The following is a 15,127-nucleotide window of genomic DNA, read 5'->3' on the forward strand; positions in this document are numbered from 1 at the left end:
TTATGGGCATGTAGGTTAGGTTAGGTTAGGTTAGGTGGCAGCCCGATGTATCAGGCTCACTTAGACCATTCAGTCCATTGCGTTACCACATTGGTGAACTTCTCACTTATCACTGAGTGCTGCCCGATTCCATGTTAAGCTCAATGACAAGGGACCTCCTTTTTATAGCCGAGTCGGAACGGCGTGGGCATGTAAAATTATATGAATTAAAAAATGTCGAATAAACATATCTATGTTAACATATGTTTTTAAAAGAGAGAGAAAGATAGAAAACCAGATGGAGAGAGGGTTCACGAAAAAAATCACCACAATACAGCAACAAAGTAAAATAAGAGCAAATCTTAAGATTGGGGAGGGGAACGATATGAGTCTCCAAGATGTTCTTACAGGATATTGATAAGCGAGATCACATGCAGAAATCTTCAAACGGTTCTTACAATTCGATGTCACTCCATAACACCGGAACAGTATCTGCAGCATCAGTCAAAAATATTCTCGGTGAGGCAATACTGTGACCTCCTCTCTTTCCAGCACAGGATAAAATGCATATGGACAAACCACTCAAACCGGGCCACATTTAGGATTGGTTTGGTTTGGTTAGGTGGCAGCCCGATGTATCAGGCTCACTTAGACTATTCAGTCCATTGTGATACCACAGTGGTGAACTTCTCTCTTATCACTGAGTTCTGCCCGATTCCATGTTAAGCTCAATGACAAGGGACCTCCTTTTTATAGCCGAGTCTGAACAGCGTTCCACATTGCTGTGAAGCCACTTAGAGAAGCTTTGAAACCCTCAGAAATGTCACCAGCATTACTGTGGTGGGATAATCCACCACTGAAAAACTTTTTGGTGTACGATCGAAGCAAGAATCGAATCCACGACCTTGTGTATGCAAGGGGGGGCATGCTAACCATTGCACCACATTTAGGATGGCATCCGCTGAACGAGTCAAGATAGTTCAAGATAGTTCGACTTCACACTGGACTCATTAAGTAGAGGTAGCTCTATTCCCCCAACTGAATATCGAAGCTTAAATGTTTCACCCTTTAATTTGTTTTGTCTTTCCTTATTTGTAATATCCCATCTGCTATCCGGTATCTACAGTTACCTCTTAAAGGGAGCCACCGTGGTGCAATGGTTAGCATGCCCGCCTTACATAAACAGGGTCGTTGGTTCAAACCAAGTTTCGACCAAACACCAAAAAGTTTTTCAGCTGTGGATTATCCCACCTCAGTAATGCTGGTGACATTTCTGAGGGTTTCAAAGCTTCTCTAAGGGGTTTCACTGCAATGTGGAACGCCGTTCGGACTCGGCTATAAAAAGGAGGTCCCTTGCCATTGAGCTTAGCATGGAATCGGGCAGCACTCAGTGATAAGAAGTTCACCACTGTGGTATCACAATGGACTGAATAGTCTATGTGAGCCTGATACATCGGGCTGCCACATAACCTAACCTAACCTAACCTACCTCTTAAAGGGAGCCACCGTGGGGCAATGTTTAGCATGCCCGCCTTACATAAACAGGGTCGTTGGTTCAAACCAAGTTTCGACCAAACACCAATAAGTTTTTCAGCTGTGGATTATCCCACCTCAGCAATGCTGGTGACATTTCTGAGGGTTTCAAAGCTTCTCTAAGGGGTTTCACTGCAATGTGGAACGCCGTTCGGACTCCGCTATAAAAAGGAGTTCCCTTGCCATTGAGCTTAACATAGAATCGGGCAGCACTCAGTGATAAGAGAGAAGTTCACCACTGTTGTATCACAATGGACTGAATAGTCTAAGGGAGCCTGAAATATCGGGCTGCCACTTTACCTAACCTAACCTTGAGAGGAATCGTAAAAAGGGAAGAAGCCATAGATATCTGCCTTCTTGGCAACATACTGGTGGATTAGCACGAATATTGTCGCTTTACTATACTTTGGTTTTTTAGACTGTTAAACTGGCATGGTTTCAGAACAAAACAAAACATTTTCGTGAATCACGCATGATTCACGCGAAGCCGTGAAAGAAATTTAGACTAAATCTCGTGAATGTGCGTGAACGGGACTAAATAAACAAAAATGTGTCGTGCATGAGCAAAAATCAAATTGTGTTCGTGATTTGCGTGAGTAAAATTTCTCCGAAATCACGCTCACGATTAAAATTCACGTTCACGATCCAATTCACGCTCACGACAAAGTTGACGTTCACGATAAAATTCACATTCACGTTAAGACAGAGACAGAAACAACAAATTCACGTCTACGATTCAAGCTCACCGAATTTAATCACCTTCACGGATTTTATCACGCTTCAGATTTCAATAGCGTCCGTTGTTTGATTGTGAAACATATTTGAATTTTGCTAATGGTTGCGCCGTGAGATATGAATATAACTTACTGATCAGTAACTGCATAACTTTTCGTTTCATGAATTTGCGTGAACGTGAAACTGCATAACTTTTCGTTTCATGAATTTGCGTGAACGTGAATTCCTACCCACATGTCGTGCGTGAGTATAAATATTTCTTCGAAAATGCGCGTGAGCGTAAGTGAAATTTCACTCACGCGCACATCTAAGTATACATTTACTGTAATAATAATAAAAAAATGTAAGAAATCCAATAAAACGTAATACGTCTATAATTACAAAACAAACCATTTTATTGCCACAATTGCCCAAAGTTGTCCACAGGCTACATTCTCTAACGTCCAAATGAATGGGCGTGGCGACCCGAAATTTTGGCTATACGCTTCTTAAATGACTTAAACATGATTAAGAGTATAAAAATTTTTTAGCGATATCTATAAAAATTCGGGGTCGAAAGGATTAAAAAAATCATAAAAATTTTATTTATATAAAAATTTGGTAATACTTTATTTCTAAAGAAAATTTGGTTAAAATTTTATTTCTATTTTCTATGTCAAAATTTTATGTCTAAAAAATATTGTCAAAATTTCATTTTCGTAGTAAATTTTTTGAAAATTTTATACATATAGAAAATGTTATCAAAGTTTAGTTAAACTTTTTCAAAATTTTATTTCTGTGCAAATTTTGTTAAAAATTGTATTTGTATAAAAATTTGGTTAACACTTTTCTTTTAAGACAATTTTGTGAAAATGTCATTTATCTAGAAAATTTGGTCAAAATGTTATTTCCATAAAAAATTTGATTAAAAATTTATTTCAATAACAAATTTGGTAATATATATTTTTTTTTAAATTTTATCAAAATTTTATTTTTATAGAAAATTTTTCAAAATTTTATTTCTATAGAAGATTTTATCATAATTTTATTTCTATCGAGAATTTTCTAAAAATTTGATTTTTATAGAAAATTTTGTCAAAATTCTATTTCTATAGAAAAATTTGTCAAAATTATATTTCTATAGAAAGTATTGTCAAAAGTTCATTTCCATAGAAAATTTTATCAAAATTGTATTTCTTAAGAAAATTTCTTCAAAATTTTATTTATATTAAAGTTTGGTAATACTTTATTTTTAAGAAAATTTGATCAAAATGTGTATTTCTATTAGAGGTGTGCACGTGAGTTATATTTTACTCACGCACACTCACGACTGAGAAATCTTATTCACGCACACTGAGAAATCTTATTCACGCACGATATTTTTTGGTAGGACTCACGCTCACACACGCTAACGAAAAGAAAATTTGTACTCACGCACAAAAATCTTTTAAATGTCGTGACTCACGAAAAATATCGTGACTCACGAAAAATATCGTGACTCACGAAAAATGTCGTGACTCACGAATAATTTATAATAAATTGGTCAATATTTTATTTCTCTAAAAAAATTTGCCAAAAACGTATTTCTATAGAAAAATTGGTCAAATTGATCAAAGTTTCTATTGAAGTACTATTTAGTTGGAGAGGAAAATTTTACAAAATCTACCAAAACATCGAGAATTCTACCAAACAGTAATAAATTTACTATTATTAGTAGAATTCAACAATTGCGGCAACCGTGAGTGGTTGTGGAAGCTCAACTGTCTAAACTTTATAGTTTTTGTTATACCCTCCACCATAGAATGGGGGGTATATTAACTTTGTCATTCCATTTGTAACAAATCGAAATATTGCTCTAAGACCCCTTAAAGTATATATATTTTGGGTCGTGGTGAAATACTGAGTCGATCTAAGCACGTCCGTTGTCCGTCCGTCCTTCTGTTGAAATCAAGCTAACTTCCGAACGAAACAAGCTAGCGACTTGAAACTTGGCACAAGTAGTTGTTATTGATGTAGGTCGGATGGTATTGCAAATGGGCCATATCGGACCACTTTTACGTATAGCCCCCATATAAACCGACGCTCAGATTTGGCTTGCGGAGCCTCTTGGAGGAGCAAAATTCATCCGATTCGGTTGAAATTTGGTACGTGGTGAAATTTGGTATATTGCGCTAGTATATGGCCGCTAACAACCAAGCCAGAATAGGTCCATATCGGTCTATAGTTATATATAGCCGATCCTCAACAATAATCTGCCAAAATTTTATTTCTATAGAAAATTTTGCCAAAATTTTATTACTATTCAAAATTTTGTCAAGATTTTATTTCTATAGAAAATTTTATCAAAATTTTATTAATATTCAAAATTTTGTCAAAATTTTATTTCTATGAATTTTTTTATACCCTCCACCATAGGATGGGGGGTATATTAACTTTGTCATTCCGTTTGTAACACATCGAAATATTGCTCTAAGACCCCATAAAGTATATATATTCTGGGTCGTGGTGAAATTCTGAGTCGATCTGAGCATGTCCGTCCGTCCGTCCGTCTGTTGAAATCACGCTAACTTCCGAAAGAAACAAGCTATCGACTTGAAACTTGGCACAAGTAGTTGTTATTGATGTAGGTCAGATGGTATTGCAAATGGGCCATATCGGTCCACTTTTACGTATAGCCCCATATAAACGGACCCCCAAATTTGGCTTGCAGACCCTCTAAACGAATCAGGTTTCATCCGATCCGGCTGAAATTTGGTACATGGTGCTATTGTATGGTCTCTAACAACCATGCAAAAATTGGTCCACATCGGTTCATGATTATATATAGCCCCCATATAAACCGATCCCCCGATTTGGCTTTCGGAGCCTCAAAGAGAAGCAAATTTCATCCGATGCGGCTGAAATTTGGTACGTGGTGTTATTATATGGTCTCTAACAACCATGTAAAAAGTGGTCCACATCGGTTCACAATTATATACAGACCCCATATAACCGATCCCCAGATTTAGTTTGCGGAGCCTCTAAGAGAAGCAAATTTCATCCGATCCGGCTGAAATTTGGTACATGGTGTAAGTGTATGATATCTAACAACTATGCAAAAATTGGTCCACATCAGTGCATAATTATATATAGCCCCCATATAAACCGATCCCCAGATTTGGATTTCGGAGCCTCATGGATGAGAAAAATTCATCCGATTCAGTTGAAATTTTGTACGTGGTGTTAGTGTATTGTCTTTAATAACCATGCAGGAATTGGTCCATATTGGTCCATAATTATATATAACCCCCATATAAACCGATCCCCTGGTTTGGCTTTCGGAGCCTCTAAGAGAAGCAAATTTCATCCGATCCGGCTGAAATTTGGTACGTGGTGAAATTTCGTATATTGCGCTAGTATATGGCCGCTAACAACCATACCAGAATTGGTCCATATCGGTCTATAGTTATGTATAGCCGATCCTCAAAAACAATCTACCAAAATTTTATTTCTATAGAAAATTTTGTCAAAATTTTATTATTATACAAAATTTTGTCAAGATTTTATTTCTATAGAACATTTTGTCAAAATTTTATTATTATTCAAAACTTTGTCAAGGTTTTATTTCTATAGAAAATTTTGTCTTAATTTTATTTTTATAGAAAATTTTGTCAAAATTTTATTCCTATAAAAAATTTTGTCAAAATTTTAGTTCTATAATTTTTTTCAATAGTTTTAGTTTTAAATACATTTTTCTCAAAATTTTATTTCCATAGAAAATTTTGTCAACATTTTATTTCTATGGAAAATATGGTAACATTTGGTCTACATTTTATTTCTTTAAAAAAATTTGCCAAAAATTTCTATTAAAGTAATACTTAGTTAAAGAGGAAGTTTTTTGAAAAAAATGTACCAAAGCATCAAGAATTCTACCAAACAGTAAAAAATTTACTATTATTAGTAGAATTCAACAATGCGGCAACCGTGAGTGGTTGTGGAAGCTCAACTGTCTAAAACTAATAGTTTTTGTTTTGTTTTTCCTTTCTTCCTTTATCTGTTCATAGGAAAATCCCAGGGAAGTTTTCTTTAATTTTTTAGAGAATTTTGTATAGGAATATAAACTTTCCTGATATCGTCGAAATAGCAAAATTCGACCTGAGCCACTATGTCACACTTTTCCTGGCCTTACCCATGTGGGAGGGATTGTATATTGTTTTCCAATTGTATGAAATAAATTCCATATTTTAGCTAAAGGAATAATTCGTGGTTCTGCATATTTTCTTGGATTATCATTCTCGCTATAAAACTATAAAAAGGGAATTTGAAGTGAACAGATGAATGGGATCTTTAAAAATATGAAAATCACTATATATTTAACCATTTCGTTTTTAACCATAACAAAGGTAAGTAAAACATTTTCTTTTACATTTTTTTTTTTTGAATAAATATGGGTTCTAACATCCAAAAGTGTTCATTATCTCTTAGTTATTTTCTTTAGCGGAAGCAGTTACATTTTCATGGACCAATGAAGAATCTGTCACGGTAGAGCAATACCTAAATGAATTGCAATTATGGATGTCAAATAATAAATTGGAGATTTCTAAAAGTCTTCATCGTTATTTAGTTGAGGGACTTGACGATTCTCTTTTCTTTGCTGCCGATCTGGCTGAGGCATTAAGACTGGGGAACGTAAAGGATGCTTGTGCGGAAATAAAATCACTTCAGCAGGACTTAAATTCAATATTCGACGTCTTAAGGTTGATAAAGGATGAAAATCTAGCGGCTCAGTGGAGTGCTATCTACAGCCGCTTCCAAAAGAATATGCAAGTGGCCAGGAAACAAAAAGTAAAGCCTTCTTATCAGTGTGGCCGTAACTAAAAAAGTTTTGTCGTTCAATCATCAATGACATAATGGTACAAATTATTTAAATTTTGGCAAAAAAAATTCTGAATCCATTCTAGAAAAATTGCGAATTTCAGAAAGTATTTGAGGTCAAATGTTTCAGACAAGCTTTAGAATACATTAAAAGTCATAAAAAAAATTATAAAAATTATATATTTGGCAATATATCACAAATATTTTTAATTCATATCCAAAACACTGAATTCGGATCAAACCTAAAGAAGTGATGCAAATTCGCCTGATGAAATTGTGGACATCCGTCCCGTGACAAGCCCATGTTAGGTTAGATTAGGTTAAAGTGGCAGCCTGATTTCAACCCACTTGGATGAAAAATTTTAAGGCATAAGCCTTCATAAGTGAAATCTAAAGGTGGCTTATATATAATTAAGGAGCGATATCGAGCATTTGTTGCAAGGTTGTTAGAAAACTAAACTGACATTATATACCAAATTTCAATCAAAAAGAAGTATAAACGGCCGTAAGTTTGGCCAGGCCGAATCTTATGTACCCTCCGCCATGGATTGCATAGAAACTTGTACTAAAGACCGTCATCCACAATCGAATTACTTGGGTTGCGGTAACACTTGCCGATAGCAAGGTATCTTAAAACTTCTTAACACGATCTTCTAAATTGTAAGTTAGTTCCTAAGGGGTATATATTAAACAAAAAATGGCCAATTAAATACGTATATAATTCAGTTTGACAAAATTTCATTTCTATAGAAAATTTTGTCAAAATTTTATTCCTAGAAGTTCCGGAGGTTAAATTTGACAAAGTTTTATATAGAAATAACATTTTGACAAAATGTTATATAGAAATTAAATTTTGATAAAATTTTCTATAGAAATAAAATTTTGCCAAAAATTTTTTATAGAAGAAAAATTTTGACAAAATTTTCTATTGAAATAAAATTTTGACAACATTTTCCATGGATATAAACTTTTGAATTCCTGAATATTTATTTCCAACCAAGAGGTACTTCATAAATTTTCTACAGAAATAAAAGTTTGGCAGAATTTTCTATGCAAATAAAATTTGGACAAAATTTTTAATAGGAATAAAAAATTTTTTATAAAAATAAAAAGAAAAAATGTTTTTTATAGAAATACAATTTTGACAAAATTTTCTATAGAAATAAAATTTGGACAAAATTTTTAATAGGAATAAAATTTTTTTTTTAAAAATAAAAAGAAAAAAGTTTTTTATAGAAATAAGATTTTGACAAAATTTTCTATAGAAATAAAAATTTGAAAAAATTTTCTATAGAAATAAAATTTTGACAAAATTTTTTATAGAAATAAAATTTTGACAAAATTTTCTATACAAATAAAATTTTGACAAAATTTTCTATACAAATAAAATTTTGACAAAATTTTCTATACAAATAAAATTTTGACAAAATTTTCTATACAAATAAAATTTTGACAAAATTTTCTTTACAAATAAAATTTTCTATAGAAATAAAATTTTGACAAAATTTGTTATAGAAATAAAATTTTGACAAAATTTTCTATACAAATAAAATTTTGACAAAATTTTCTATACAAATAAAATTTTGACAAAATTTTCTATACAAATAAAATTGTGACAAAATTTGTTATAGAAATAAAATTTTGACAAAATTTTCTATAGAAATAAAATTTTCACAAAACTTTCTATACAAATAAAATTTTGACAAAATTTTCTATAGAAGTAAAATTTTGGCAAAATTTTTTTATAGAATTAAGATTTTGGCAAAATTTTCTATAGAAATAACAATTTGAAAAAATTTTCTATAGAAATAAAATTTTGACAAAGTTTTCTATAGAATAAAAATTTTGACAAAATTTTCTATAGAAATAAAATTTTGACAAAATTTTCTACAGAAATAAAATTTTGACAAAATTTTCTATAGAAATGAAATTTTGACAAAATTTTCTATAGAAATAAAATTTTGACAAAATTTCCTATCGAAATAAAATTTTGACAAAATTTTCTATAGAAATAAATGAAAATATTGGAAAGAAAACAAAAATAAAAAAATAAAAAAAACTAAGATTTTATTTTATTTTATTAGTACATGACCTCAAGCCTTACAAACTCTACAAATAATTATACTAAAAGGTCAACTATACAACAACTAAAAGAAATAAAATTGTGATAAAATTTTCTATACAAATAAAATTTTGACAAAATTTTCCATACAAATAAAATTTTCTATAGAAATCAAATTTTGACAAATTGTTTTTTTATATAAATGAAATTTTTACAATGTTTTGTATAGAAATAACATTTTGACAAAATTTTCTATAGAACTCAAATTTTGACAAAATTTTCTATAGAACTCAAATTTTGACAAAATTTTCTATAAAAATAAAATTTTGACAATTTTTCTATAAAAATAAAATTTTGCCAAAATTTTTTATAGAAATAAAATTTTAACAAAATTTTCTATAGATATAAAATTTTGCTAAATTTTCTATAGAAATAAAATTTTTCTAAACTTTTTTTATTAAAATAAAATTTTAACAAAATTTTCTATCGAAATAAAATTTTGGCACAATTTTCTATAGATATAAACTTTTGAATTCCTGACGTTTTGGTATATTTTGCAAAATATTTCTCTCCAACGAAGAGGTACTTCATAAATGTTCTATAGAAATAAAAGTTTGACAGAATTATACAAATAAAATTTTTACAAAATTGTTTATAGAAATAAAATTTTTACAAAATTTTCTATAGAAATAAAACTTTGACAAAATTTTCGATAGAACTAAAATTTTGTCAAAATTTTTTTATAGATAAAAAATTTTGATAAAATTTTCTATTGAAATAAAATTTTGATAAAATTTTCTATATAAAAAAAATATTCACAAAATTTTCTATGGAAAAAAATTTAGGTAGATTATGTTTGGCTCGAGTGGCAACCATGACTATGAACCAATTTTTGTGTGATTTGGAATCAGCTATATATAACTATAGACCGATATGGACCAATATTGGCATGGTTGTTGGCGGCCATATACTAACGTAATGTACCATATTTCAACCGATGAATTTTGCTCCTCCAAGAGGTTCCGGAGTTTAAATTTGGGGATCGGTTTATGTGGGGGCTATATATAATTATGGAACGATGTGGACCATGTTTTGCCTGGTTGTTAAAGACCACACGGTTGAAAAAGACTGTTTTTCATATGTTTGGCTATAAACATTATATGTTTGGAACACAAATTTTTAAACACAATATTTTTGGGTGCAAGCATATAATGTTCATAAACTAGCATAACATGTTTGGGACATATATGTTAATATGTTAGAACATATTATGTTTGGGACATAAAATGTTTGTAAATATAATATGCTTGGATGCAAACATATATTAATTTAGAAATAGCTTATAAACATATATGTGTTTAGTAGCTTGGGGCGCTATTTAACAGGGAGCGATATTGAATTAAGTTGGTGGTTGTTGCTTGTTATTACAAAATTAACATTTTATTTTTCCTTGGGCAATTGATCAGCTACTTCTTTGATCCTTACAAACTGTGTGGTCCGCTGTTCGAATCCCCGTCCGGCAAAAGGTAAAATTAAAATAAAACAAGTACACACGGCCGCAAGTTCGGCCAGGCCGAATCTTATGTACCCACCACCATGGATTGCGTAGAAACTTCTACGAAAGACTGTGATTTAGTCCATACATGGTATATATTAGACAATAAAGTTATGTATAGTTAAGTCTACAAATAATTACGAATCGATATGGACTTTTTGTACGTAGAGAGCAAGAATTGAAATATGGGGGTCGCTTATATGGGGGCTATATACAATTATGAACTTGATATGGACCTCGTTAGGCATGGTTGTTAACGACCATATACTAGCACAATGTACCAAATTTCAACTCACTCGGATGAAATTTGCTACTCCAAGAAGTTCCAAAACCAAATCTCGGGATCGGTTTATATGGGGCTATGTACGATTATGGACTGATATGGACCACTTTTGGCATGGTTGTTAAATATCATATACTACCACCACGTACCAAATTTCAAGCAGATCGGATGAATTTTGCTTCTCCAAAAGGCACCAGAGGTCAAATCTGGGGATCGGTTTATATGGGAGCTATATATAATTATGGACTGATAGGAACCAATTCCCGCATGGTTGTTGGATACCATATACTAACATCACGTACCAAACGGCAAGAATTTTGCTCTTCCAAGGGGCACTGGAGGTCAAATCTGGGGATCGGTTTATATGGGGCCTATATATAATTATGGATCGATATGGACCAATTTTTGCATGGGAGTTTGAGGCCATATATTAACACCACATACCAAATTTCAACTGAATCAGATGAATTTTGGTCTTCCAATAGTTTCCGGAGGTCAAATCTGGTGATCGGTTTATATGGGGGTTATATATAATTATGAACCGATATGGACCAATTTTTGCATGGTTGTTATAGACCATATACTAACATCACGTACAAAATTTCAGCCGGATCGGATGAAATTTGCTTCTCTTAGCGGCCTCGCAAGCCAAATCGGGGGATCGGTTTATATGGGGGCTATATATAATTATGGACCGATTTCGACCAATTTTTGCATGGTTGTTAGAGACCATATACTAACACCATGTACCAAATTTCAGCCGGATCGGATGAAATTTCCTTCTCTTAGAGGCCTCGCAAGCCAAATCGGGGGATCGGTTTATATGGGGGCTATATATAATTATGGACCGATGTGGACCAATTTTTGCATGGTTGTTAGAGACCATACACTGACACCATGTACCAAATTTCAGCCAGATCGGATGAAATTTGCTTCTCTTAGAGGCCTCGCAAGCCAAATTTTGGGGTCCGTTTATATGGGGGCTATACGTAAAAGTGGACCGATATGGCCCATTTGCAATACCATCCGACCTACATCAATAACAACTACTTGTGCCAAGTTTCAAGTCGATAGCTTGTTTCGTTCGGAAGTTAGCGTGATTTCAACAGACGGACGGACGGACGGACGGACGGACGGACGGACGGACATGCTCAGATCGACTCAGAATTTCACCACGACCCAGAATATATATACTTTATGGGGTCTTAGAGCAATATTTCGATGTGTTACAAACGGAATGACAAAGTTAATATACCCCCCATCCTATGGTGGTGGGTATAAAAATCATAAAATTGAATAATTTATTCTACAATGTTTGTATTACAGAAAAAGGTGCTAAGAACTAAAAAATCTCGTGGAAGTGAGAAAGATGTCGGGGAATATACAATTGGGCAGAAACAAAATTTTGAGCATTCAGGTCGAAAACCTATGTTGTTAGCACCTATATTACCTGTTTATTTTCATAATTCATTATGATTGTAAATATATAAATAAATAAATAAAATTTTGAGCACAATATTGTTTGGGAGAATTTTTTTTAAGCATATAATATTTTTGGGTGCAAAATGCTTCCAAACATATTATATGTTCACATAATAACATATTGTTTTTTGGAAGACAACATTATTGAATTTGGATGCAAAAATACAAAATGTTTGGAACTTCGACTACCCAAACATATATTGTTTAGACCAATATGCTTTCAAACATATTATATATTGGAAGAGATCAAACATATAAATGTTTGGGCAATACCCAAAAATGTATATGCTTGAAGCAAAATATGTTTGGGAGTATATGTTACAGAAGCTATTTTTTGTGAGCGTGCATATACTAACATCACGTACCAAATTTCAACCGGATCGGATGATATTTCCGCCTTCCAAGAGGACCCGCAAACCAAATCTGGGGATCGGTTTATATGGGGGCTATATGTAATTATGGACTGATGTGGACCAATGTTTGCATGCTTATAAGAGACCATATACTTACACCATGTACCAAATTTCAGCCGGATCGGATGAAATATGCTTCTCTTAGAGTTTCCTCAAACCAAATCTGGGGGTCCGTTTATATGGGGGATATACGTAAAAGTGGACCGATATGGCCCATTTGCAATACCATCCGACCTACATCATTAACAACTACTTGTTTCAAGTCGATAGCGTGTTTCGTTCGGAAGTTAGCGTGGTTTCAACAGACGGACGGACGGACATGCTTAGATAGTCTCCGAATTTCACCACGACCCAGAATATATATACTTTATAGGGTCTTAGAGCAATATTTCGATGTGTTACAAACGAAATTACAAAGTTAATATACCCCCATTCTATGGTGGAGGGTATAACAATCATTAATACTGATAAAAATAAAAAGTGAAATTGGAGAAAAAATTTTTGGTTTTTTTTTCGTTTTTAAAATTTCTTCATCCAAATGAATTTCCAAGGCACAACTTCTAAATTAATGCAAAGAATCCAAAAATGTGGTACTTCCGTCTTGACAAGCCCATGTAAAATTCGTTGGAAATGATCCAAGTTTGCACTAATTCCGCATCACAAATTAGGGATCCAAATTACTTTTTTTGGAAATTTTTTTTTGCTGGGTTGTTAAGCAATGGCACATTTTTTACTGTTTGGTAGATTGGTAGAATTTTTGACGTTTTGATAGAGTTTGCAAATCATTCCTCACCAACTAAGAGGTTCTTCAATTTCTATATAGATAAAATTTTGACCAAATTTTCTACAGAAATAATATCTTGAGAAACTTTTTTACCAAATTTTCTACAGAAATAAAATTTTGACAACAATTTCTATAAAAATAAAATTTTCACCAAATTTATTACGGAAATAAAATTTTTTCCTAATTTTCTGTAGGAATAAAATGTGACCAAATTTTCTAAAGAATTCAAATTCTGAACATTTTTTTTCTATCGAAATAAAAATGTTTTGTATAAAAACAAAAAAACATTTGAGAAAATTTTATATAGAAATAAAATGTTGAGAAAATTTTCTATCAAAATAAATTTTTGGGAAATTTTTCTATAAACAAACAAGTAAAAAAAGTCTAAAGTCGGGCCGGCTATACTATACCATGTACCACATTGTAGATCCACATTTTCGATACTATATCAAATCCGTCAATTGAGTTAGGTGTTATATATAAAGGTTTGTCCCAAATACATACATTTAAATCTGACCGGATAAGGAAAAAAATTTGTTACACTTCTACAAAATCTAGATATGAAATTTAAGCGTCTAATGACCTGAGGTGGAACACAATCTTAGTAAAAAAAAATGGGGAAACATTTAAATCTGAAGCAATTTTTTGGCAACTTCGCAAAATGTATTTATGATTTATCGGTCGATGGATATGTATTTGAAGAATAGGAAAATGTAAGTGATTTTACAAGTTTTCGACTTTTTTTTGCTAACATATTTTGGTTATTTTTGCCGAAATCAAAAAATCGTATGTATGGTGGCTATATTTAAATCTGAACTGATGTTAAGTCTACTCCCTGTTACAATGTTAATTCTACTCCCTGTGTAAAATTTAACGTACATCGGATTACAACTTTGACTTCTGTGGTCATATCAGAGAAAATCGGAGGAACGATATATATGGGAGCTATATCTAAATTTGTACCGAATTCAACCAAAATTGGCATAAAATAAAATTTTGATAACTTTTTCTATAAAAATAAATTTTTGAGAAAATTTTTTATAGAAATACATTTTTGAGAAAATTTCCTATAGAAATAAAATTTTAAGAAAATTTTCTATAGAAATAAAATTTTGAGAAAATTTTCAATAGAAATAACATTTTTATTAAATTTTCTATAGGAATAAAATTTTCCGAAAAATTTTAATAGAAACAAAATTTTGAGAAAATTTTCTACAAAAATAAAATTTTGAAAATTTTTTCTATAGAGATAAAATCTTGTAATAATTTTCTATAGAAATAAAATTTTGAGAAAATTTTCTATTGAAATACATTTTTGAGAAAATATTCTATAAAAAATTTTTTTGACAAAATTTTCTATAGAAATAAAATGTTGACAAAATTTTCTATAGAAATAAAATTTTCACAAAATTTTCCATAGAAATAAAATTTTAACAAAATTTTCCATAGAAAGAAAATTTTAACAAAA

The 15,127-nt window shown here is 31.7% G+C and overlaps 1 protein-coding gene across 1 annotated transcript; it reads left to right on the plus strand.

Annotated features, from left to right (window-relative positions):
* Positions 1–6,546: 6,546 nt before the first annotated feature.
* LOC142224094 (uncharacterized) lies at positions 6,547–7,272 on the plus strand. The gene is made up of 2 exons (XM_075293896.1): positions 6,547–6,608; positions 6,691–7,272. The coding sequence occupies exons 1-2, from the start codon at positions 6,561–6,563 to the stop codon at positions 7,081–7,083; spliced, it is 441 nt and encodes a 146-aa protein (XP_075150011.1). The 5' UTR covers positions 6,547–6,560; the 3' UTR covers positions 7,084–7,272.
* The last annotated feature ends 7,855 nt before the right edge of the window (positions 7,273–15,127 follow it).

This window comes from Haematobia irritans, chromosome 2 (assembly GCF_050003625.1).
Source record: "Haematobia irritans isolate KBUSLIRL chromosome 2, ASM5000362v1, whole genome shotgun sequence".
NCBI classification, from domain to species: Eukaryota; Metazoa; Arthropoda; class Insecta; order Diptera; family Muscidae; genus Haematobia; species Haematobia irritans.